The 27720-nt window shown below is 35.8% G+C and overlaps 1 protein-coding gene across 1 annotated transcript in view; it reads right to left on the reverse strand.

The window, feature by feature from the left end:
* Positions 1–652: 652 nt before the first annotated feature.
* Positions 653–27720, reverse strand: part of NAF1 (nuclear assembly factor 1 ribonucleoprotein) — a 38850-nt gene continuing 11782 nt past the window's right edge. The window contains exons 3-8 of the mRNA XM_060147087.1: positions 23155–23248; positions 19705–19787; positions 14338–14498; positions 11352–11403; positions 8049–8151; positions 653–1573 (exon numbers count right to left, since the gene is read on the reverse strand). Of these exons, the coding sequence (XP_060003070.1) occupies positions 1116–1573; positions 8049–8151; positions 11352–11403; positions 14338–14498; positions 19705–19787; positions 23155–23248 (951 nt within the window). The 3' untranslated portion in view covers positions 653–1115. The remainder of the gene's footprint in view (positions 1574–8048; positions 8152–11351; positions 11404–14337; positions 14499–19704; positions 19788–23154; positions 23249–27720) is intronic.

Genomic DNA, 27720 nt, shown 5'->3' on the forward strand with positions numbered 1-27720 from the left:
AAAGATTGAAAAACACCAATTTAGTAGAAAGTACTGGTCTGAGAATCAGAACTAGGTTTAACTCCTTGCCACCTCACTGGCGACCCTGGTGACCTAACTTCCCTGGAGCCCCTAGTCAGGCTGCTCCGTACTTATTAAATTAGGACTAGTTCCGGCTATTCCCAAGGCCTCTTCTATCTCTCAAATTCTCTAACTTCCTTACGTTTATGTTTCATGAGTACATGAATCATGTAAAATAATATTCACTGGTCATTTAATTAAAAACTCTAAATTCAGTCTGTCGTTCAATAGATATTTATTAAGTACTTATTCTGTGCCAGGCATCCGAGCATCTGGGAAACAGATATGGAGACACAGTCTCCTAGTGTGGCGGTAAATACATGCTACTGTGAATAATCCTTGTGTCTCTTTACGTGGTTAAACAGTAAAGCCTACTGGATCATGCCCAAATAATGGAAATTTGCATAGATAATGGAAAGCCTGCCTGTGCAAAATAAATAAATATTAACTTTAATTATAGACATGACTGCTGCCAAGACCTAAGGCTTTTCTTCTTTGTACCCTTCACTTGCTTTAAAAAAAAAAAAAAAAAGTGAGGACATTTATGTTTATTAGTAAATGGCATTTACAATGAAAATCAATTTTCAAAGTATAAGTTTATAAAAATAGTTTATTTTAAAGACTCTCAATAGGACTTAACATCTTATTTTCAGATATACCAAAAACATAATCAATATGCTCAGTACGTTTTAATCCATGATGAAAGTTGCTCCAGATCTATTATTATTAGATCTACACATACTGTTTAACTGGGTGGTGTTCAAAGTTTTAATACCACATAATTGGATCCCCCCACGAAGTTTAATGTTAAATTTTCATGAATACAATTTCACAAAGATTACAATATATATCAACTTACAACTGAAGGAACCATTTAGTAATTTATAATGTTTTAAAAATCTAGCTACATAATCTCTTTTAAAAAAATCCTTCCTATATATATATGTGTGTGTGTGTGTGTGTTGTGTGTGTGTGTGCGCGTGTGCACGCATGTGTGTGTGTATATATACATATATATATAAAGTCCACATTTCTCAGGAAATGCATACATCCACCTAATAGTAAGGACCAAAATGAGAAGCATTACTATCTCCAGAAGAGGAGGGGGGAGGCAGAGGTGGGGGGGGCGGAGGTGGGGGGAGGGAGTACGGTAGGGGAATTAACGGGTGAGGCGCCACAGCAGGGGCAGCCCAGCCCATGTTTGCAGATGCAGGTGGTGGGGGTGGTGGAGGGGGAGGGAGTGAGAAGTTATGCATGTCAAACCCAGGAGGAGGGAAGGGATACTGTGGCATCATAGGGCCATCCTGTCTCTGGGGTGGAAATCCTGAAGTCTCCTGAGGTACCATGTGCTCTGAGTTATAAAACTGCGGAGGTGGGGGCCTGCCAGGACAAGACCGAGGATATCTGCCCCGGGAAAACCCTCGTGTAAATTCTCTGCTGTGATATCCTTTTGAAGGCTCTGAAGCAGAGCTATGAACATTCCAATTCTGATGTACTTCTGCAAAATCTTCACCTTTGGGGAAAAAAGCATAAAAACAAAATTAAAATTAACTTTAATACATCAAAAAACACTGTTTAGGGGCTTCCCTGGTGGTGCAGTGGTTGAGAAGCTGCCTGCTAATGCAGGGGACATGGGTTCAAGCCCTGGTCTGGGAAGATCCCACATGCCGCGGAACAACTGGACCCGTGAGCCACAACTACTGAGCCTGTGCATCTGGAGCCTGTGCTCCACAACAAGAGAGGCCGCGAGAGTGAAGAGGCCCGCGCACCGCGATGAAGAGTGACCCCCACTTGCCGCAACTAGAGAAAGCCCTCGCACAGAAACGAAGACCCAACACAGCCAAAAATAAAATATAAAAATAAATAAATTAAACAGATAAATAAATAAAAGAATAACGCTAGAGGCTTCTATGCCCCTAGTAAAAAAAAAAAAACACTGCTTAAAATTTCAATAATGTCTTCTTTAACTTCCAGTATACCTTACAGTAATTACAATTTTATAAGGCTTAAAATTATCAATTTTAAATGAATCCAAAAGGCCAGAGATCAGGTAAGGGAAAGCAAGACAAAACTTTGAGACAATAACCAGTTGATTTCAGTCAAACATCACAGAGAAAACTGGACAGGAACCTCACTCACATTCTCAAAGGTTGAGTAAGGGGCCTGGCTAGCTCTCCCAACCAGGGTGGTCAGAAGAGGCTGAGCAGGGAGCCAGTTTCCAGCCTCCCCTCAAAGACAGTGGAGACCTCATGGGGAACCTGGACTTGCATCTCCACCAGCAGTAACACAGTGTTCCTCCACTTCCTGTACTTGGGGTGGAGTCAGAGAAAACCTAGGAGAGTCAGGACTTTCATCAGTGCCCAGCATAACAAGGCCATCCCCCATGGTGTCAGGAGCAGTAACGAGGCACTCTTACCCCCACCAGACACAAAAGGAGGCCTGCCCAGAAGCATTCTTACCCCCACCAGACACAAGAGGAGGCATGCCCGTGTGCAGCAGTAATGATTCACCCCCGGCTTCAGATGTCAACAGAAGTTATAAAGAAAAGCTTAACTCCTATCCCCACCTGGTAGTAACAGTAATAACGCAACCTCCCTCCTTTCCCCGCCAGAACAGTTTTAAAAACAAAAACAGCATAATAACTAATATGTCCACGTTTCAATTAAAAACCACTCGTCATACCTAGAACCACAAAGATTTGAAACTCAATGAAAAAGGAAAACTAAGTGAGGCCAACATCAAGAAGACAAAGATGTTAGAATTATCAAGAAATGTTTTTAAGTAGTCATCATAAAAACACTTCAATAAAAAATTAGGAACACACTGAAACAAGTAAAAAATAGAAAGCCTCAGCAAAAAAAAAAAAAAAATACAAAGAAGAAAAATAAATTTCAGAACTGAAAATTTAATAATCAAAATTAAAAACTGAAGGGAGGGCTCAACAGTAGAACGAAGGGACAGAAGAGAGAAGATAGAACAACGAAAAGTATCTAGTCTGAAAAGAAGAAAGGAAATAAACTGGGGAAACAATGAACAGAGAGCTTCAGGGATCTGTGGGACTGTAACAAAATAACTAATATTTACATCTTCAGAATTCTAGAAGGAAAGGAGAAGAAAAATGAGGGAGAAGGTATATTTCAAGAAATAATGACTGAACACTTCTCAAATATGGCATAAGACATAAACCCACAGATTCAAAAAGCGAAATAGATTTCAGTCAGGATAAACCCAAAGAAGTCTACACCAAGAAACATCACAAACTTTTAAAAACTAAAAACAAAGAAAAAACATGAAAGCAGAGGAAGAGAGAAATGATACCTTACCCACATGAAAAAAACAATTTGAACGACAGTAGATGTCTCTTCAGAAACCACGGAGGCCAGAAAGAAGTGGCACAACATTTTTCAAGTGCTGAAAGAAAACTGGCAATCTAGAATTCTATATTCAGTGAAAATATCCTAAGGAAAAAGGGAAATCAAAGACTTTCTCAGATGAAGAAAAGCTACAAATTTATCTCCAGCAGACTTACCCTAATAGAATGACTAAAGCAAGTTCTCTAAACCGAAACAATAAAAGAAAAGACTGTTAAGACATCCGGAAGGAAAGAAGAACACAGTAAGCAAAAACAGGAGTAAATACAGTAGAATTTCCTTCTGTGACTGAGTCTTCTAAATTATGTTTGATGGCTGGAACAAAAATTATAACCGCTAATGTGATTCTTATTGTATACATAGGAAACATTAAAGCAATTTATATTATTAACAAGGGAAAATAAAGGGACGTCTAGAGAGGCAAGGTTTCTACACTGCACTCAAACTGGTAAAACGACAACAGCAGATTGTGATAACTTATGTACATAAAATTTAAGACCTAAAGCAACCATTGAAAGAAAACCACACTAACCGATACAATCCACACCGCAGATAAATGCAAATGGAATTCTAAAAAATGTTACAGTAACCACAAGCAGGCAGAAAAAAAACAGAGAAATAAAAACTAGAGAGAATACAGAAAAACACAGATTTAAAGCCCAAACATATCAATAATTACATTAAATATAAATGGTCTAAATATACCAATTAAAACACAGAAGTTGGCAGAGTGGATTAAAAAACATAACTACAATCTACAAGAAACATTTCAGATGATCCAGTCATGTTGAAAGTAAAAGGATGGAACAAGCTATAATATGCAAACATTAATCAAAAGAAAGAAGGATTAGCTACATTAATATCAGATAAAACAGGCTTCAGAGCAAAGACTGGGACATTTTATAATGATAAAGGGGTTATCTACCAAGAAAATATAGTAATCCTAAATGTGCATGCCCCAACCACATGCTCTCTCTCAACAACGGACAAAACACTTATACATAAAATCACTAAGGCTAGAGAAAATTTCAATACCACCATCAACTAACAAGATCTAATTGACATTTATAGAACACTCCACCACACAACAGCAAAATACACATTACTTTCAACTGCCCCAAATCATATTCCTAGATAGACCATATTCCACAAAACTTTTTTTAAAATGTAGAATTGAAATCATACAGATTGCGTTCTCAACCCACAATGGAATCAAAAATAGAAATCAATAACAGAAAAATCTCCAAACAGTTGGAAACTAAATAATACTCTTCTAAATAATCCATTGGTCAAAGAGGATGTCTCAAGGTAAATAAAAACAAACAAAGGAACATTAAGCTAAATCACAATAAATAAAACACACCACTATCTGTGGAACAAGTTTAAGCAGTAAAGTCTTAAGTAAATAATATAAGCTCCCACCTCAAGAACCTAGAAAAACCAGAACAAAATAAACCCAAAGCAAGCAACAGAAAGTTAATGATAAAGAGCTGAAAGAATGAAACTGCAAACAGAAAAACAATAAAGAAAATTAAATGACATAAAGAACTGGCTCTGTGAAAAAGCAACATAATTGGCTATCCTCTAAGCAAAACTGACAAAGAAATAGAAGACACAAATGATCGATATCAGGAAAGACATCAAAAGGATGTTAAGGCAATATTGTAAACAACTCTACACAAATTACTTGACAAATTAGATGAAATGGACCAATTCCTTGAAAAACACAACCTACTATAATCTATCGAATGTGAAAAAGATATCACTATTAAGGAAATTGAACATGTAATTAAAAGTCTCCCAAAAAAAGATAACTCCAGGCTGAGGTGATTCACTGGAGACTTTTTACCAAACATTTAAACAATTAATACCAAATCTACAAAATGTTTTCAAGAAAATAATTTAAAAAAAATTCCCAAGTCATTTTATGAAGCTAGTTGGAAGCTTCTGCTGACATCAAAACCACATAAAAAAAATGAGAGGGACAGAGAGAGAGAGGGAGAGAGAGAGAGAGAGAGAGAAAGAAAGAGAGAAAGAAAGAGAGAGAGAGGGGGAGAGAGAGAGAAAGAAAAAGAAAGAAAAAGAAAAGAAAGGAAGGAAGGAAGGAAGGAAGGAAGGAAGGAAGGAAGGAAGGAAGGAAGGAAGGAAGAGAAAGACCAATATTCCTCATGAATATAAACATAAAAATCCTTATCAAAATATGAGCAAAATTCAACAACATATACAAACAATTATACACCACAGTTTATTCCCATGACGCTCATTCAATATTCTAAAACCAATGTAATCTACTTTACTAACAAGGTAATGAAAAAGTCATGTGATCTTATCAATCAATGCAGAAAAACAATTGTCAGAATTTAAAATTCTGACAAAATTCATGATTCCTGAAAAAAACCTCAGGGAAAACAGAACTACACAGAAACTTCCTCAACTTGATAAAGGACATCTACAGTACCCCTACACCTAACATTTTACTTAATGGTGGAAGACTGAATGTTTTCTTCTATGACCAGGAACAAAACATATTTACTCAATATAGTGCCAGAAATTATAGCTAGTAATGGTGAGAAAGAGAGCTAAATATGCATACAGACTGTGGGGGGGGGCATTGTTCTTAACTGCCATTGACATAATTGTCTACATTGAAAATCTCAAGGGAGAAACTCCTAGAACTAGTGAGTTCAGCACGCTCACAATACACAAGCTAAACACAGAAACAGTAATTGTATTTCTGTATTCTAGAAATGAACACATGAACATGAATTAAAAATGCAACACCATTTACAATGATTCCCCAAAAATGAAATACTCAGGTGTATATCTGACAAAAAAATGTACAGGACTCGCATTCTGAAAACTACATAATGCTGGTGAAAGAAATGAAAGATCTAAATTAATGGTGATGTATATATACCATGTTTGTGGAATGGAAGACTCAATACAGTTAAGATGTCAATTCTCTCCAAACCAACATACAGGTTTAACCCAATTCCTATCAAAATCCTGGCAAGACTTTCTGTCAATATAGGGAAGTTTATTCTAAAATTCATATGGAAAGGCAAAGGAACTAAAATAGCTAAAATAATCTTGAAAACTTTCAGAAAAAAAAGAGAGAGAAAATCTTTGGGAGGTAGGTCTAGGAAAGAAATTCTCAGACTCTATACAAGCAAAGCAGATAAACTGGGCTTCATCAAAATAAAAAATTTTTGTTCTGCAAAAGATCCTTTTATGAGGATAAAAACACAAGCTATAGACTGGAAGAAATTATGTACAAACTTTCATAACTCAAGAGTAAAACACAGAAATACAATTAGAAAATGGGCAAAAGACATGAACAAATACATCATTGAAGAGATACACAGATAGCAAATGAGCTCATGGAAAGCTGTTCAATATCATTAGTCATTAGGAAAATGCAAGTTAAAAATCACAATTACATATCATTACATACCTATCAGAATGGCTAAAATAAAAAATAATGACAATACCAAATGCTAGTGAGAATGCAGACAAACTGGGCCACTCATACACTGGTGATAGGAACGTAAAGTGGTAGAGCCACACGAAAAACAGTATGGCAGTTTCGCAAGAAACTAAACATGCAACTACAGTGGACCCTTCAAATAACATGTGTTTGAGCTGCACAGGTCCACTTATAAGCAGATTCTTCTCAATAAATACATACTATACTATCCAGGGTTGGCTGAATCCACAGATGCATAACTGCAGATACAGAGGACCAACTGTAAGTTATACACAGATTTTCAACTACATTGGGCTGTGTGTGTGTCAGTGCCCCTGACCCCAAAGTTGTCCACTTGCAACTGTATCATATAACCCGACTGTACTCTTGGACATTTATCCCAGAGATATGTGAAAATTTGTGTTCACATAAAAATCTGTGCACGAACATATAAAGCAGCTTTCTTCATAAAACCCCAAACTGTTAACAATCCAAATGTCTTTCAATGGATGCATGGTTAAACTACCTGTGGTATATTCACACCACAGAATACTACGCTGGAATGAAAAGAAACTTGATACATACAACAATCTAGATGATTTCCAGAAAACGGTGCTCAGTGACAAAACCCAATCATTAATTTATATAACCATCCTTGACAGGACAAAATATATCACAGAAATGGCACAAAGATCAGTGGCTGTCAGGAGCTGAGGAAGAGGCAGGAGGAGGGAAGTGGATGTGGATATAAAAAGGCAACATGAAGACTTTCTTCTGTGATTGCATTATGTCAATAGGAAATAAAACACCTTGACTTTAGCTTAAGCACCATATCATTTAATTCTAAAAATGGAAGCAAACAGCTTTGTAAAAAAAAAAAAAAGTACTGATGAGTACAAATGATTCTACCAAGGCTTAGTTTGCCTTTTACCCCTAGGAGCCATTTTTACATCCATGAGCCTGAAAAACCACCAATGAATATCCCGTGACTCTCCCACCACATCGCATGCTGTGCGTAATGCCTCCAATGCTAGCCAGATGCCAGAGCGTAAAGAGAAGACCCCCAGATGTTTCCCTCAGTTTTATTACTGAGGAACTTACATAGATGTAAATGAAGATGAAAAAATGACTATATATTACATTTAACTCACCTGGTTCATTAAATTCAGATCTGAATTTTTTCCGGCCTTGAATCTGAGATTTTTTTCTCTGTTTGGCTTCTTTTTCCTTTTCATCATCACTGAAATCTAAGGCCTTCCACAGAAAAATAGATTTACGTCACATGCATTTACCAATTCAATGGTATATATTTAACAGTGACCCTGACAGAAAAGTTACCCTTTTCAATACTTAATATTTACCAGTAATATTCAAATCAGATATGATAGAAAAATAAAATATTTTTTGATAAATGCCTAATGACTCTAACACAGAAGATGAGTACTGAAGATTTTTTTTATATTGTTTTGTTTTGAATGCCTAGAAAGTTTCAGATAGGTAACTTTAAAATGCTGATCTTAAACACCCTTCGGATATGGGCATTCCCTAGCTAGAAATCTGACTTCCAGCTTAGAGTCACCATTCATCATAGTGCCAGCTGCCAAACAATTCGAAAGACAGGAGTAGTTAGGAATAAGCAAATACATAAATTATCAGATCTAATATAAAAATGGAAGTGAATGTTATACCCATCATTTATTCAAAAATTTACACACACCCATTATATGCCAGGCACTGTTTTAAACACTTTATAGGGATTATTTTAATAATACAATGTGAGGTATAGTAAGGGATATAAATAAATAATAAGGCAAAGTAAGGGTGGGGAAAATCACTAGGATGCCCTTTGGATAGGACCGTAGGAAAAGGCTTTGATAAGCAGATACGTGAATGACCCAACTTCCAAGAAGAAATCGTTTTAAATTACAAGAGGGAAAATTCAGATGTTACTAAGAATTGGGATCCACTGTTACAACCTACCAAAAACCAAGACCTATTAGCTATGTATAACTTCTATGATTTCTTGGAATTCAGGTAATTTACTATTCTATTAATTTCAGAAAATTACTATGTTTCGTTAAAAAAAATACAAAAGCAGGGTCACTGTGTATACATGTGTTCCCTAATTAAAAGGAAGAAATAAAATACATATGAAAGTTTCTGTATGGGATTTTCAGTATGATCTTGCTGAAATATATTCTAGATCGAATCTTCCATGAACCAAGAGTTGATATGCCTCAGAATCTATAAACAAATTCAAAAACATCAACTAATTTTAGTACCCTGAAACACATGATCTTCTATTACTGATCTTTAATGTGCTAAAAGTTTTAAGCTCATGTTAAATTTGGTATTGAGCCAGGCACTCGAAAGTACTGAGATCAGATGGAAGACACTGCTTTCTCTCAAACGGTTCAAATGAGAAAACAGATAAATAAGCCAATAAACAAGTGCTATGACAGTGCTCTGGGATTATGGGGCAAAAGAAAGAGGAAAGAGGGCAAGGAAGACTTGATACGGAAGACCCAGGATGAATCTCTGATGATGAGTCAGCAATGAACAAGGAAAAGGAAACTTTTGGTGGGTGGGGGATACGTGCAAAGGCACCGTATATTAGAGAAGTACAAATGGTTCTCTAAGGCAAAGCGAAAGCTTCTTACACAGCAAACTTTGAGACGATGAAATTGGAGAAGTTAATAAAGACCCTTATGGGGCCAGTTTAAACAACTGGACATTATCCTAAAAAGCAGGAGGACACCATTGTAAAGCAATGATATGCTAATAAAGATGTTAAGAAAAAAAAAAAAGCAGGAGGGCTGTATTAAAGGATCTTAACTGGCAATAGTTTATTTTAGAGCGACTACTTTGGCAATATTTTGCTACCACCTCACAAAATCAGAGAAAAATTCACATTTTTCTTATTAATTTAAAATTAATTTAAATTTGCATTCAGTGAACACATTTATTCAACTCAAATTATGTATTCATGTTAGAAATGGATGTGGAGATGAATAAGATGTATTCACTATTATGCTCCTTTATCCCAGTTCAGCATTTCCTATTTTCAGGGCATGATTTTTTTTTTTAAGTTTAAACCCCACAAATTCCAAATTCTAGTCTACGATTAAGACCAGGCAATAATCCTATATGACAAAATCTGATCATTATAAAATTAGAATCTCAGAGTTTCTCATATTACGGAAATAGAGACATCCAGTTGACTACTTGGAAAAAACAATTCCCACGAACTATGTTGTGATTTAATTTTAAAATTAATCCAATCAAATCAATTTTATAAACTATTAACAATTCCATAATTAACAACTTTAATGCTTAGGTCTAAAACAACAGGGATGTATTAGAATATATGGATTTCACAAGAAATATGTTTCAAGACCTTTGTGAATCCCCAAATACTTTTAAGATGTCCTGAACATAACTAAGAAAATTAAGTGAATCTTCAGGGTCTTAGTGGAAATCACATGTACACATGACACAAATCAGAAAACATAATCCCATGGCAGTGTGGATACTAAACTAGGACTGCTCACTGGTTAAGTGACTATGTAAGTGGGCACTCCCTGACCGATGCTTCAGCAAAATCAGAAATTAACATAGACCATGAACCTTCAGCACCGTTTGAGAACATCTAAAATGACCAAAATTAAATCTGCAATACCAAGAATTTACAAAACTGAGAAACTTCATCAGAACTACTGAGCACATTTAAAAACTCCCACTTATAATAATTACCATTTTTCTTTTATATTGTATAAATTCACACTATTTTAATAAATGTATACATTCACTGCTGTAATTTTCATATTTTAATAACTTGAAGACTATATATATCAAGCTACTTTGAGACATAAAAATAGTCTTGCTGGCATGGATTTAAGAAAGAAATACAAGAACACTCTTTTTAGGGAGGTAATTATACTGTAAAAAATGGAGAAGTAGGTAAGACTGTAATGATTCTGTACCTCCAAAAGAAAGGCAGCTTATTAAAAGCACCATCAATAAATGTGATGGTGTATAATCACGTCCCACATGGTGAACTTACTAAAGAAAAACAATTTTTTTTAACAGTGACAATTCTGCCTTTGCCAGGCCTCAACAGAATTGATAAAAATAGGACATTTTAAGGAAAATGATAAGGTGATAATTATTAAAATGTGACTGAAAATTTTTTTTCCTGAAGTGATCGCAAACGCTGGGCGGTATAAAAGCCATCTGGGACAGGGGAGAGCACATAGGCTGGCAAAAGGCAGTGTAACTGGTGAGCAGCCTTGAGGACCTCCTTCAGGATTTATAAGATTGGATTTACAAGACTGATGGATTTATAAGATTGAGTCCTACCTTCCTCTCTCAAATACTGTGTAAAATGATGGATTTATAAGATTGAGTCCTACCTTCCTCTCTCAAATACTGTGTAAAAAGACTTATACGTGTACCTCTGGTGGTGGTTCTTGATCATTCTTCCATGATGCATCTGATCCCCTATCCCTAGGGGGGAAAAACAAAGGTCAAAGGGTCAAGGTACTTACTAAGATTTAAGTGCTTATAACCTAATAGTATGGAAAATAATAAAGTAGAAGACCTAAGCTCAATCTTAATTTGCAATATATATGAAAATAAGAACAAAGAATAAAGGCTCATTTTTGTGTTCTTTACCTCATTTAAGAAGACGTGGGAAAGGCACACGTAATTATTAGGAGCGGGGAATCAGAATGAGAAGCCGAGGCTGTGTTGTGCAGGGCAAAGTGGTTCTGCAGTTCCTAAGTAGCTCCAGATGCTCTGACTTTGACTGACAGTTTCATGATACCTGAGCTCAGCTCATAAACTTCCTTCAATAGATGCTTAACCAATACCACAAGGTCAAAATGCTGTTCCAGGTGCCAAGGACACAAAAATGAATACGAGGCATTCCCTTGTCTAAGACTTCACAGGTTCAACAACAGAGATCACAACATGAAATTCTTCTTCCTCGATTTACCTGAGGAATATCAGCGATCCTCCCTGAGTAACCAAGGCTTGCTCTAAGACTGACTCTCAAGGACGAGAGGATGAGACAAAGGGCATCTAGTCTGGGAAGGAGGAGGAGCTTCGGAGACCCCAAAGGACAGTATCATCACAAGCATTAACTACTTTTGGTGGAAAGTTTTACACTCTATGACCAACAAAAGCGCGAACATCTATTATAAGTACAATTATAATTTCTGAAACCTCATTTTAAATCTTATCTGGTTAATCTTCTTGATTTCAGAGTTTGACAATATTTGTTATTCAATTACATTAAAATATTACAAGGTATTAGGAGTAGATTTTGTCCTCCCTGCTTGAAACCAAATCTCAAAAATAAATGGAAGATTCTCAGGAATTAATTCATTAAAATCATTAATCCATTAATCCACAATCCATTAAAATCAATTTACAGATGTCTGTGGGCTGGCACGACATGAAATCATTAAGTTTGCTCTAAAATTTTAATTCAGAATTTTGACATTATATACCATGTATACCAATGATTTTTCTGCTTTTAATTATCATCTTACACCCATGCATTTATCATAGCTCCAGGACTCCTTTTTGTATGGATACCATCTGATGGCCTGCGGTGCCCTTAGTGTGGAATCTTAAAGATGTAAATGGTAAACGCTCCCCAAGTAGGGTATCACCACAGAAAATCAAAATCTACTATAGAAAAGATCAAGCAACATTTCAAACAGCATCTTTAACAAAAGACTAAGTTCATGGGAAGCTAAGATTAAAATAGCCTTACTAGAAGAAGGTAAGCTGGAGAGAAGCTGAACTTCTCCACCTCAAAGGCAAAGGAGTCCCCACGACTGACACAAAAAACGCAGCCTAGAACAGAAGTCTTTGTCAGGCTGGGTTTCTGCAGGGTGGGCTCAATTTCCCAATTCTTTAGTTTCTTGTTCTTTCTTTCTAGGACAAAATTCTTGTTCTTGCAAATCAGTACAAAGACTGCTTCTAAATCTATCTAAAAACATCTTCAGAAAATATTTTCAACCTATCTATTTTTAGCTAAAATATTTTATCTGTTAAAAGCTAAATATATGGCACATCCAGAGCAACAGCCTAATATTCAAACAGAATGAAATGCTAATTATTTAAGGCATGATTTTAAAACATACTAAAACCTCTATGACTTTGTCTATTTAATTCACCTTTCTTGTCAACATTTAGAAAAACTAACCTTATGCAACCTGAAGAACACCTTAAGTTCCTTCAGATAATCGTGTGGCTTCTTAAACATGAGTTTAATCAATTATCAGGAATAAAATGTTTATCTCATTTCAGAGATTATTTCCCATAACTGAAACTCAGACTGGATTTAATATGTAGGTGGTAGAGAGGCCTTCTCGTGGCCTGCAGCTGGGACTGGCACCAGGGTTTGACAAGCACCAGGGTTACTACTCACTGTTAGCTCCTGCAAAAACCACACCCCTAATGCTTCACCTGTATTTCAAGTTTCCAACTGAAAGACAGGTAGATTTCAAAGGGACTTCTGTGACAAACTGAGTGCAAAGTCTTTTCAGATTTAAGATCTACTCTCTGCCAATCCCTTGAGGTCTTTTCTTCTGCCCCTAACTGGGCAATATTTTTATTGGCTCATATTCATTACATCTTTCCAAAGCATTTAACTTATGTTTATAGAAAAAGCTATTCTACTTGAATTCATATGTCACTGGTTTGTGCAAAAATTAATTATGTAATTATAATAAAAAAACCTAACTGATATAAACAGCTCTACAGCTAACACCTGGCAACACAATTTACACCTGGCAAATATACAGCTCATCGGTGGGAACAGAAATATTATCAGACACATGCCACAGGCATCATATAGCATATTTCATATAGCATCCAGACAGAAGGGAGACCACTGGTTTGCTGGTGAAGTCAACCCTGTTAACCATGGCTTGATACACAACACACATTTTAGTTCTCTCTTCTATTAAGTTTACAATTTATAAGCAACCTGAAATTTACTCATTTGCTTTTTTCTTCTTGAGAATTATAGTTTCATTAAATAGTGAAGCCTATGAATGTAATCCAAAGAAATTTTTATTTAAAATGGAAAAGGTTTTTTTTAAAAAATTATAATACTAATGGTAAAGTAGCATATATATGAAAGGAGGTATATAATGGAAAAAATAATGAATTAAAATTGACAAAAGTATATGGCCCAAACATGCTCTTACTAGTTGATCATGTCATTTTGGGCAAAAGATACAAATGATCTCGACCTATAAAATCTGATAACAACTGTAGCTTTCAGAGATGCTACCAGGAAGACAAATGAACTCTTTGTTAGATAGATACCACTTTAACTACAAGAAACTACATCACTGAGAATTACTCCTAAAACATAAATATTAGATAAGCAAAGAAATAGCATGCCAATAACGTACTTACTGTTTAAGTTTTTCTGTGAATATATACTGGGTGAAGTCTTTCATTGATGGAGCAAAATACATAGTGTCCTTTATTTTAATACTGTTATTCTCAACGTGCTCTGAAGAATTAAACCGTAACACATAAAATGGATGCGCAACAGGGCCAAATATCTCAAATATCTATGAAAAAGAAGACACATAAAGTTCTCCTTTAACTGCAAAATAAAGAAACCCGATAAATGTTTTCAAAGGTAATTGCTGTCAATATAAAACCAATAAAAGTTTAAGTCATTTCTGCGTACTCATAAAGCCTTCACATTTTGATCATAAATGCATTAGCTTATTCCAGATTTCCTTTCTATGAATCTAAAATAACTGTGACAAGTTTGTTCCTTGCTAAATTTAAATCATTTTGGTGGTACCAATTACCAACTAGACGCAAATAAATTGTTTTTGTTATTGCTCATTTAAGTTATAAGATACAAACAAAAGAATTACAGTTGGTAACGTTTGAGAAATATAATGCTGTCATTTAAAATCTTATGAAATGGAACTTTTCGATTCTTTTAGATTCAGTCACTTCTGCCGTTTCCAGAGTTGTTAACATTTTTATAATATTAAATGACATTTTTTAATTCAAAAAGTAGTAAAGTAGATTTGAACTTGAAATTGTTTATTTCTCAAAAACCAAAGATACCATACAGCCTTTAACTTTTAGGTAAAGGAACTGCTTTTAGCATATCTATTATTTTATTTTTGAAAATGTTTTATAAATGATGAAAGGGAACCTCTTGATTTCAAACTCTTCCCAATATAAATGCCTGAGTTTTTAAATATGTTTCTGATAATAAATGTACATTATAGAAACTAGACCATGATCAGTAGCAGTGTAGATTTTTCCAGTCTTTTTCCTATTAACAATTTTTTTTCTTTTGAGACTATATCATACTTTTGTATATTGCTCCGTTTTATTTTAACTATTTTTTTAAATTGAAGCATAGTTAATTTACAATGTGTTCGTTTCAGGTGTACATTAAAGTTATTCAGTAATGCACATGTGTGTGTGTGTACTCTTTTTCAGATTCTTTTCCATTAGATTATTACAAGATGTTGAGTACAGTTCCCTGTGCTATACAGTAGGTCCTGGTTGTATATTTTTAATATAGTAGTAGTGTGTATCTGCTAATCCCAAACTCCTTATTTATCTCCCCACACCCCATTATCCCCTTTGGTAACCATAAATTTGTTTTCTATGTCTGCAAGTCTATTTCTGTTTTGTAAATAAGCTCATTTGTATCATTGTTTTAGATTCCACATATAAGTAATATCATACAATAGTTATCTTTCTCTGACTTACTGCACTCACTATGACAATCTCTAGGTCCATCGATGTTGCTGCAAATGGCATTATTTCATTCTTTTTCATGGCTGAGTAATATTCCATTCTATGTAAATACCACATGTTTATCCAGTCATCTGTCAATGGACATGTAAGTTGCTTCCATGTCCTGGCTACTGTAAATATAGTGCTGCTATGAACACTGGGAAGCATGTATCTTTTACAGTATTCTCTAGATATGTGCCCAGAAATGGGATTGCTGGATCATATGCTAACTCTACTTTCAGATTATTGAGGAACCTCCATACTGTTCTCCATAGTGGCTGCACCAGTTTACATTCCCACCAGCAGTGTAGGAGGGTTCCCTTTACTCCACACCCTCTCCAGCATTTATTATCTGTAGACTTTCTAGTGATGGCCATTCTGACTGGTGTGAGATGATACCCCATTGTAGTTTTGACTTGCATTTCTCTGATAATTAGAGATATTGAGCATCTTTTCATGTGCCTGCCTATTAGCCGTCTGTATGTCTTCTTTGGAAAAATGTCTATTTAGGTCTTCTGCCCATTTTTTGATTGGGTTTTTTATTTGTTTTTTTAACATTAACCTGTATGAGCTATTTGTTTATTCTGGAAATTAATCCCATCGGTAGCATCATCTGCAAATATTTTCGCCCAGTCTGTAGGTTGTCTTTTCTTTTGTTTATAGTTTCCTCTGCTGAGCAAAAGCTTTTAAGTTTAATTAGGTCTCATGTGCTTATTTCTGCCCTTATTTCCATTACTCTCGGAGACGGATCTAAAAAAATATTGCTGCGATTTATGCCAGAGTGTTTGCCTATGTTTTCCTTTAGGAGTTTTACAGTATCCTGTCTTACATTTAACTCTTTAATCCATTTTGAGTTTATTTTTGTAATACGGTGTTACAGAATGTTCTAACTTCACTCTTTTACATGTAGCTGTCCAGTTTTCCCAACGTCACTTAATGAAGAGACTGTCTTTTCTCCATTGTAATATGCTTGCCTCTTTTGTTGTAAATTAATTGACCGTAAGGTGCATGAGTTTATTTCAGGGTTTTCTATCCTGTTCCACTGATCTATTGCTCTCTTTTAAAACCTAAAGTTTCTTTAAGTTTTTTCATGTTAAATGTATTCTTCATAAGCATAATTTCTGTGGCTACTTAACACTCTTTTATAAATTTAGCAGAATTTATTTAATTTGTCTTATATTGTAGAACACCGAGACAGCTTCCAATTTGTTCAGTGTAAGAACTGATGCCCCGTAATAAATACCTTTATCTGTAAATCTCTGTACTTCAGATTTCCTGAAAATTGATTTGTAAGGAATGGAATTATTGGAGCCAAAAGCATGATTATTATTAAAACTCTTGATTTAAGCTACTAAACAACTTTCCAAATACCTTAGACCAATTTAAACCAACTGCATTAAAAGTACCTATCTTATTACATCCTCAGTTGCTGATTTTTGATTATTAAAGTTCTCATTTGTTAAAAAGTAAAACAAAAAATAACAAAAACAAAACCTGCTTGAACAAATGCTCAAAACTAAATGCAAAGAAATTCAAGTTATATAAATATAACAGGTGATATAGGTTGGTCACTTTTTAAAAAGCCCCTAATATTAAAGAACTCACATTAAAAATGGAATTCCATTCACTAATTATCAAGAGGAACTAATCATTATTAGGATTAAAGTGCAAAAGTAGAAATTCAAATCTGAGGTTGCCCTCCTTAAATCAGTGAAAAAGGGGGAGGGAGGGAGGTGGAAGGGGAAAAAAAAAAATCAGACCACCTGGGTTGTAAACTCCACTTTGTTCCTTTTTAGCTATTGTGATTTTTGAGTAAATGGGGATAATTCCACTTCCTTACAGAGTTTCAGTGAATTTTAAAATATACACAAAACATTCGACACTGTAGCTGATCATTATTGTTATTGAAGAGGAGAGGGAAAAGGAAGGACGTGCAAAGGTTTAACATTAAACGTAAAACCAATCTAGTGTCTGGATAATATATGCTAAATATCTAAGAGATTCAATTTCATTTTCTGATCACTGGTTTGTTTAACTGATACTCTCAACCCTCCACACCTCCACCATTATCTTAGGGATTATTTCAAGGTGCTAGATTTATAATCAAATATTTTTCAAAGACTTGTCACTTCTTGAATTTACAAAGCTTTCTATGTAAAATTTGGAGAGAGATTTAATTTTTCTTTCTAGACTTATACCACATAGCTAAAGTTAAAGACGTAAATATTATATTTTTATCTGACTTGTTCCAAGGTCAAATGACAGAAGGGCTGAGTATTAATATTATTCAGGACTGAAAATTCAAATGTACTGGGGGATATAAGAAATGTGAGTTTAGAGGTTTTCAAAATTAGTGAAGTGTTGAGTATACTGAAATTGAAACTGTCTAAGTTAGCTATTAAAGAAAAAGGAACTGTCATGAAAATCATAAATAAAAGGAATCATGGAAATGATCAGTTTCAATTCAGTCAAGAAGAGGAGGAAGTGCATTTCCCTTGCCTCTGCTACCTGGCCTCCCCTGAGGAGGCACACCAGCCTGCCTGTACATGGAGAGTTCCCTCCCCAGCAGTGTCCACCCACTTCCACTCCTCTCTCTCTCAACAGCCTCCAAGGTTAAGCCCCTAGAATCTCTCTAACCCCTTACAAAGGCACCAGCAGTAAATAGGGTTTGTTCTGTATTGCAGTACTTCTTCCTCTGAATCAAAAGCACTGAGATTCATACTTGAAACAAAAGTACTAAGCCCAAGTATTTGAAAGGGAGAATAGCACAGCACCATCCTTCAGTATTAAAAAGTCTTTCTTCTCTTTGCAAACTTTCTCAAGAATTGCCAAAAAGTATTAGCTCTAGACCCCAATTAATTCTGTTGCTGACTGCTTTGCAATCGTAAGAGACTCACTTCTCTTTGGTAAATTAGTCTGGTGACCTAAAAAGTAGGTAGTGCAGGGTGGCAGGACCCTGATAAAAGCCTGATCCCTTTCTAATTTGTGTTAGAATAGAACAGCAGGAAAAGGCATAGAAAAGGGAAAGTTATGTGAGTTGATCTAATAATATAGTTCAAAATACATGCTTTTTTCTGATTAAACACAAACTATATCTCTCCGAACAAAAAAAGACACCAACTGTTGCTTATCTAGGAAAAAATAAACCCAGAAAGTTGCTTCTCCAAAGATAGCAGCTGGTTTCTTACCTGTTTGTTTTCAACTCAATACATATTTACTCAGCACATATAATTTACAAAGGACTGTACTACACACAGTGGGGAGTCCCGAGGTGAATATAACTCTGTCCCTGCTGCCAGAAAAAGAACACCTGGTTGGTATTTACATTCTTCATCTTGGACGGTTTTATGTCCTCTGCTGACCGCTCTGAATTGTTATTTGCAGGGTAAAATGTGGGGTCTTTCCTCCCTCTTAAGGTTGGACATGCAGCATGTGGGGTTGTTCCATTAGTAAGACGTTAAAAGGGACCCAACCTTTCGATGATACACATATTCATAATTCCCCAGAAAGTGCCTACGGTGACACTTTACTGCTATCACTGAAATCTTTTTCCACTTGAAATATTCCACTCTCAGCTTCCACCTGAGGAAGGCAAAGTCTAAAAAGTTTTGAGAGTCACTATTCAAAGGGCCTCCCTCACAAACCAAAAAAGTGTATGAACAACTATGCAGTGGAAAGTCTCCTGCACCTAACTGAGTACCTGGAGGAACTGTATCTTATTCAATACACAGACCCACTGCCTGGCAAACAACCTGACAAACATCAGGAAAAATCTGTATACATGTGTATTTAATGACACAAACAGCAAAGGATAATAAGCAGTATTAAACCAATGTAAAGGCAGACACGAAGTACTGAAGAAAATCGGGAATGTACTAAAATTTGAGAGCTCTAGATTGCTCATGTACTAAAATTAATAAACTTTTTAAGACAGTGAAAGTCAGAAAAACCAATCAACAAAGAAACAGGATAATTAGTAGGATGTGAATATTTTTTACAAACCTTTCCTGCTGCCTGTCGATCACTTTTAAAAACTACAGTCTCCTCATTAACTGGAGGTACGTTAGTCATAGATTCAATTATTACTGAAAAATGAAACAAAAAGATTATTTCAAGATTTAATCAGAAGATAATGTAGAATTTAAATGAGAATTTAGGCTTTAATTCCAACATAATTTAAAATGAAATTTAAGGTGGGATAATATACCTCAGTAACTATTTCTCTTGGATAAAAAAACAAAGTCTATTTATTACCAAGTAGCACAGGGAAATAAATTCTACATTATTTTATTTTATATGAAAGCTACAGTTCCAAGAAAAGAAATTAAAGTACAAAATCTCACAGAAAATTGGAATCATCCATTAAGACAACAAATTCAAGCTGATCATTTTCTCAAGCAATTTTTACCCTAAAAAGAATAATCTCACATTTAGTCACTAACTCCTGTTTCAGAAGAAATTAGTCTTCTTTCTCACCTTAGAAATTCTTTTCTGCAAAGCACTGATTACTTACTGATATATGAAAAAGTTAGATTTCAAAAATATATTTTCCTCTGAACAGCTGAAGTAAGAATGATAGAACTCCCAGTAATTTTTATCATTTCCCTTCTCAAAAGGCAAAAAGCATTATTCCACCAGTCTAGCAGAATCTCCAATTCGTGTAAGTGCCACAAATGTCAAACAACCAATCTACCACAGCAAAGAGGAAAACAAACATACACACCTCAAACAGACACACACACACACAACAGGTTCTTAGAAAATTAAAGCAACAAACAAGAATACTCTGTCACATTAAACAGATAATGCCATCTCCACTTGGAAAATTAGTGGAAATATTGAAGTATTTCCACTTGAATATCCACTTGAAATATTAGTTCAGATTATTAAAATCCACTCAAAGATTTTTAATTGTATCCCAATTAATTTCAAGAGCTAGTGCTTCTAAGTTCTGAACATGCACATAAGGAACAGATCACAGGTCAACAATTTTTGAGTTAGATCTGCTCCTGGAATAAAGATGACAAGGATAGGTAATAACAGTGAGCAGAATTTATTCTCAGTCTTCTCTCCCTCCCAATCCCCCTCTCAAGGAGTCAAAAATTACATGAAAATTAAAAATCACCTAATCCAAAACCCTCATTTTATAGAAAGGTAAGAAAACAGTACTCAAGAGATTAACATGATTACATGGTCAAATCCAGACAGAGCTATCACCACAACCTAGTGGACTAATACTTATTGTACACTCCTTTCTGTAAAAGGTCCAAATAGTGTTAGATGTTTTAAGCTTTCCAAACAGAGTGTGCAACAAGCATTTATTGATACAACAGTAACATGTGCTGTTTGATTCATTACTCTTTATTCCCACCAGGTTGAAAATTTTGTTAGTCTATTAAGATGTGTTATTCAAAACAGTATCCTCGAAAAGCGTTAGTCCATGTGTATCATATAGTTTACACTTCTTTCCCTTGAGAATAAACATTATGACCTAAATTTCTTCTATCTACATCAAGTCCAATAAATTCCTGTCTGACTTATTTGTGCATATTAAATACCATAAGATAATTCAAAAACTAGTAAATGTAATGACTCAACAGTGATGTAAAGAGTTTTAATTATGATTTTTGTAAAAAAGTTTCATTTTAATTGGAATTTTCATTAATAAACTGCAAAATTAGATAAGAATTAATTTTTAAAATAGTGATATGGACACATAAAAAGATAAAAAAGACAGATTTCCATTTCTACCATTGACTGATCACAAGAGCAAGTGACCTGAATTTTTTTTTAAGACCTTATTCTTTTTTTTTAAATTTATTTATTTATTTTTACTGTGTTGGGTCTTCGTTTCTGTGCAAGGGCTTTCTCTAGTTGTGGCAAGTGGGGGCTACTCTTCGTCGCGGTGCGCGGGCCTCTCATTATCACGGCCTCTCTTGTTGGGGAGCACAGGCTCCAGACGCGCAGGCTCAGTACTTGTGGCTCACGGGTCTAGTTGCTCCGCAGCATGTGGGATCCTCCCAGACCAGGGTTCGAACCCGTGTCTCCTGCATTAGCAGGCAGATTCTCAACCACTGCACCACCAGGGAAGCCCCGACCTGAATTTTTCTATGCCTCTTAAGTCATAAACTAAGGACTGGTGGACAATTTAGGTCTTTTTCCCAGTTCAAAAATCCTAAAACTTTGGGACTTCCCTGCTGGTCCAGTGGTAGAGAATCCACCTTCCACTGCAGGGGACGTGGGTTCGATCCCTGGTCGGGGAACTAAGATCCCACATGCCATGGGGTAACTGGGCCCATGTGCTGCGAATTACAAAGCCCACACGCTCTGGAGCCTGCACGCCACACTAGAGAGAAGCCAGCATGCTGCAACGAAGAGCCCGCGCACCACAACGAAAGATCCTGCGCGCCGCAACTAAGACCCAACACAGCCATAAATAAATAAAAAAAATATTTTTAAAGAAATCCTATGACTTTGTCAACTCTGAGTCCTATTTTTAGGAGTCTATTACTAGAGAGGTAATGGTAGCGACATTAATTTCAAAGCCTCTCCTATATGTACTTCATATCCTGGGGCTAAAAGAAATCTGTAGAATCTAGTTCCCATGTATTCCAGTGGGTTCATATTTCATGATATTAATATCGGTGTTAAATCACAGAACTTTCTAATTTACATGTTTATAAGATAAAATCAAAGGCAACAGGCAGATTACCAGTCCTCTACCCACCACCCCACAAACAAAAAAAGACATCCACACCCTAATCCCGGAACCTGTGGATGTTACTTTATGTTAAAAAGGAGACCTTGCCGATGTGATTAAGGTTAAGGAGCTTGAAACGGGAGATGATCCTGGATTATGTGGGTAGACCCCATCTAAGGAGTCATTAAAAGCAGGGAACGTTTTCCAGGCTGCAGTCAGAGGGACACGTGATGAGGAAAGAAGGTCAGAGAGAAGCTACATTATGGGCTTTGAGAATGAAGGGAGGGGGCCATGAGCCAAGGAAGGCGGCAGCCTCTAGATGTTGACAAGGTCAGGAATATGAGGATTCTCCCTCAGAGCCTCCAGAGAGGAACTCAGCCTGATGGACCCCTTGATTTTAGTCAGTGGGACCCATATCACACTTCTGGCCCACAGAACTGTAAACTAATAAATGTGTTGTTTTAAGCCACTAAATTTGTAGTAATTTAACAGCAATAGAAAATATACCAAATCAAAGAAATTCTGGAGAAGTATGTCAGTAAAAGCACACTTTAAATTTTTATAAAGACACTGTATTTATGTATTACTTGTATAAGCAAAATCTGAATTTATCTGTTCAAACCTAATGACTGTAAAATGAAGTGTTATTACATCTTTCAGAGAAAATTTACCAGTCATAAAGTCTTTGATTTCATTATTAGTACATGCTTGGATATAAATGATAATTTTTATTAATAAAAATATTTACATACCTAATTGTTCAATAATACTTGAAACCATCCCAAGAGGCTTTAATTCAATACCTTCAGGCAGAACAATAGTGAGTTCTTCAACAGTAGGTAGTTCCTGAAATATAAGAAAGCATTAACCTTCCTCCAGCTTCAACAAGTTAACTTTTAAAAAAAGGACGGTTTCCATGTAGAGTGCTACACCCGTTTCTGAGACATAACATTAAGTACCTGTCATCTCTTGGATGTTGTCCTTTTCAGTGTCTGAGCATTTCTCCCCCCTTCAACATCTCCCCACCTAAGTGACTCGAGCGATCTAGTGTCTACAGCCTAACCCATAAGAACACAGGCCTGAAGACCATTCTAGATTTTCCTAATCATACTTGAACAAGAAACCACCCTCCCCCTACCCCCAAAACCTGCTGTTAAGGAATCCAAGGTAAAGAAAAGAGACAACTCACATAGTAACTCCCAGAGACATTCCATTCGAAGAGAAATATTTCCAGTTTCTCCACACAAGGAGAGTTCTCTGAGCTGCCTTAATGTGGTTGGTTAATTAATTTGACTGTGGTTAAACAGCTGAACAGAGAAACAGCTAACTTTTCTGGGGCTGTGTGAAAGAGATGAATTTCTGGCCTCTTCAAGAAAAAGTACAGAATTCCTGGAAACAGAATGTAAGCTTCAGTCCAAAAAGTTGTGAAGGTGTTGCCTGATTATCTTCCCTGTCTAGGTTAAAATCCAAATTTTTTTTACATCTAAAGATTTCTCTTTTCTGACCCAGCTGTTAACTGAATGTCAGCTGCTACAGAAACTAGATATTGAAGTAGAGATGAAGTTGAAGAGAAATCTAAGAATAAAGCAGACCTTAGGCTTTAAATTAAACAAACAGAGCTTTCTATTCTTCACCTTTGCTAAATGATCACAACTGATTCTTCAAAGGAAGTTTTTCCTTAAGAAGGGCTTGAAAGTGCAAAGATCTTGTTAATGGCATGTTGGGGTTAGTTTGAGAGAAAAAAGGTAACTTTGGGAGAAATGTTAGAGAAGACAGGAAAACCTAAATTATACAGTACATTGCAGATGAGCATATCCTGGGTAATCATTTTCCTCTATGGGAACTCAAATCGAGGTTTTTAACAAAATCACTTAACCAGAGCGAAAGCATAACTTTCTTCTGCGGATGCTACCTTCCGATCAAGGAGTAGTTATGAAAAGCCACATTAAGGGTCTCAGCCAACTCAATGCAGAAGACGTATCTCTGTATGGTTAGCCTGGCCTGTGTTGAAGGAAATGATTGTGTTTTATATGTCGGAATCTTCCTGAGTACTTTTAAGGAGAGGACGACCGCTTGTCATTTTATCATATTAAATATGAAAAGCCTTTTCTTGGCAAAGACCATGGTTTGAAAATGCTCCATGTGTGTATCAGAATAGAGAAGGGGGTTCAGTTGTTAGAACAAACTGGTAAATGTGGCACGGAACAGCCTTGTTTAAGAAGTTCTTAGCTAAAGAAACCCCGTACCCTATGAAATATGAGACTGGAGGACTATAATGCTGGGAGCTGCAGGCAGGAGGCTTTAGTGATAGAGGGCAATGTGACAGGCATCTCACAAGGACTCTGGCTCTGAGAGCAGCGCCTCCTACAAGAGGCGAATGGCATCTTCTAATGCAGCAGCACAGTGATGAAATCTGCCCCGCTTCCTCACCAAATTATAGTTAAGGTCTAGAGCAAAAACTTTCATTCCTTCTGGACTGTGATAAAGCCCGCTGGTTAAATAAAGCCAGGACTGTGTAGGTAGAGGAAAGGAAGAAAAGAGGAAATGCTGTTAGATCTTTTATGAAAACCTCTGAACTGGGTAGAAGGGCAGATTGTATGCCGTTAACACTTAGGACACAAAATCAGCACTATTCTCAAATAAATAAATGCTATTTGACCACAAAATGGAAGGCTCCTTGTTTTGTGTGTTCTATTAGGAGGAATTTAAGGCCCATGCAATATAATTATGTTTTGGTACAAACCTAAACTCTGGTACTTTTTTGATCTTTTTTAACTTTAAAGTACAGAAGTTATACATGTCCCTTTTTCAAAAAATAAAAATAAAAACTGAAGTAGTATAGGAGGATACGAAATAAAAAGCAAAAATTCCCCCCACCCTATTCCTTTCAACCTTCCAGTTCCTCTCCATAGATAGCTGTTAACAGTCTTTCAAATACACTTACTAGACGGACACAAACTTAACATCTAACTTTGATATGTTTCACTTAATTAAAGTACCCACATTGTAATATAAGCTATCCCTTGTATCTATTATATCTTCCACATCTTTCTACACCAAAACATAAGTATCTATTTTATTTAAACACTCCTACAGTTCCACTGTATAGATGTCCTAAAATTAGTATACCAATCACCTGATACAACATTTATCTGCAGTTTTAATTTTTATCATTACACAAAATGATACAATGAACGTTCTTTAAAACATATCTTTGTGTAACTCCTATGATAAATTCTTCTAAGTGGAACTGCTATATCCAAAGGTATAAACATTTTTAATTTTGACAGATACTGCTAAATTTCTTTTCAAAAAGGTTACATCAATTCACACTTCCACGAAAAATGTATGAGAGATTTTCCTACATCCTTGCCATCACTGAGAAGCAAACTTTAAATCTTTGCCCATCTGATAGGTCTAAAACAGTATCTCGCCTTAATTTGATTTTCTTCATTAATCAGGACGACATGTTTCCTGGCTACCTGAGTGTGCTTATGAATTGCTTGTATACTTTATACACATTTCTTTTGGAAGGTTTATCTTTTTATCAATTTATAAGAAAACTTTGGGGTTTTAAGAACATTTGCTCTTTATCAACTACGTAGCAAATATCCACTCCCTTACCTCTCACCATGTTTTCTGGCATTTAAGTTGTTTACTAAACTGGCATTTGACTACACCCAATACATCAATCTTTTCATTTTTTTCGATTTTAAAACTCGTGTCACATTTAGAAAGACCTTCCCTATACTAAGATGACTTAAAATTCACTGACACTTTCATCGCTTCTCTAGTTTCAAATTTTAAAATTGTCTGAACACAAGAAAACACCATGCTGAGATTTATGTCTAGTGATTTTCTTGTGTATTCACTGTATTTCCATATTTTCAAAAAAAAATAAGTCCTCCTCCTCCTTTTCAGTATTAGTATATCACATTTTTCACTTTTCAAATGACACTGGTTGGTATGACCACAATACAATTGTGATGATAGTGAGCATGATGTCTGACTATTAGGAATGTTTCAAATGGTAAGCATAATAATGCATTTTGATTGGAACTTTTTATAAGGTTAAGTATTCACCTATTCCTATTTGTGTGTGTTAGGTTTTTTAAAATCAGAAATGACTGTTGAACTTTACCAAATGCCCTTTCATCATCTTTTGATATCATCACCACATAATTTACTGTAAGTTGAGCAGGTCAGACTACAGGGTCTAATGGAGTCCAGATGTCCTGCTCTAAGGACATCTATGAGACATCCAGCATGAGGGAGACAAGGGAAGGTAAACAAAGCCAGAATATCTGTAGTGAGGCAGGGACTCACACCTGTGGTCAAAACACAGTCTCGGAGACTCCCTTAACTCCTGTTACTACCCTGTTTCAAACCTATGTACTAACAGAACAAAAAGTTTTGCCTTCAAATGGGGAGGATCTCTGATCTCATGTAGAACCAAAACTTAGAACACAGACACCACACTTCTAATTCCAATTCAGCTACCCCAGTACTCTGTAATGGGGGAATGCATGCATAGTTCTGAGATTCCTAAAAAAGGCCAGTGAAGGCATCACACTGCTTCTTGATGGTAAAAGACCCTCCCTATAAAAGCGATATGCATGAAGTCTCTATACCAAATGTTCTGCAGAACACAAAAGGTATATAAAGAACCAAATATTATACATATAACTTGTTAAGAGAAAAGTGAAATCAGCCTAGTGCAATTCCAGGTCGAGATCAAGAAGTAAAACCAGCCTTGTATAATTCCAGGTTAAGAGCCTGTTCTGGAGCCTTTGAACATCCAGTTAAGTCAAGCAATATATTTGCTTTGGAAATAGTATTTTGGGGACTGAATCAAGGGAGAAAAGAGATATTAGCTCCTCTTAAACGAGCATACTAGGAGAGGAGAAGGAAAAAGGGGGAGAAAAAAATCTCCCAAACTCCCTCAACAATTCATCCAAGAGATGTGCTTTCCACGAAGATTTTTGGCAGGTTTGAAGGCAGAACTTTAGAAGGTTCAAAGGGAAAGTTTCTGGACTACAATGTCAGACCATTAATACAAGATCTGATCTTGATATGTAGATGTCACAAGTTACCTTATCTACTAATTTAAAGAACTACTAATCTAAAGAACTGCACCACCACCAAGTCTAGTCACTCTTCATCGAATTATCCTGTGGCTTTGCTCTCTTGTAAATACATTACTGTCTAACATACTATTTGTTTACCTGCTTAAAGTCTTTCCCTAACCAGACAATAAATCCATCAACAACTATAGGTACCAGTCTGCCTTGCTTGTTGCTATAGTGGGAACAATGGCG

The sequence above is a fragment of the Lagenorhynchus albirostris genome, chromosome 4, assembly GCF_949774975.1.
Source record: "Lagenorhynchus albirostris chromosome 4, mLagAlb1.1, whole genome shotgun sequence".
Taxonomy (NCBI): Eukaryota; Metazoa; Chordata; class Mammalia; order Artiodactyla; family Delphinidae; genus Lagenorhynchus; species Lagenorhynchus albirostris.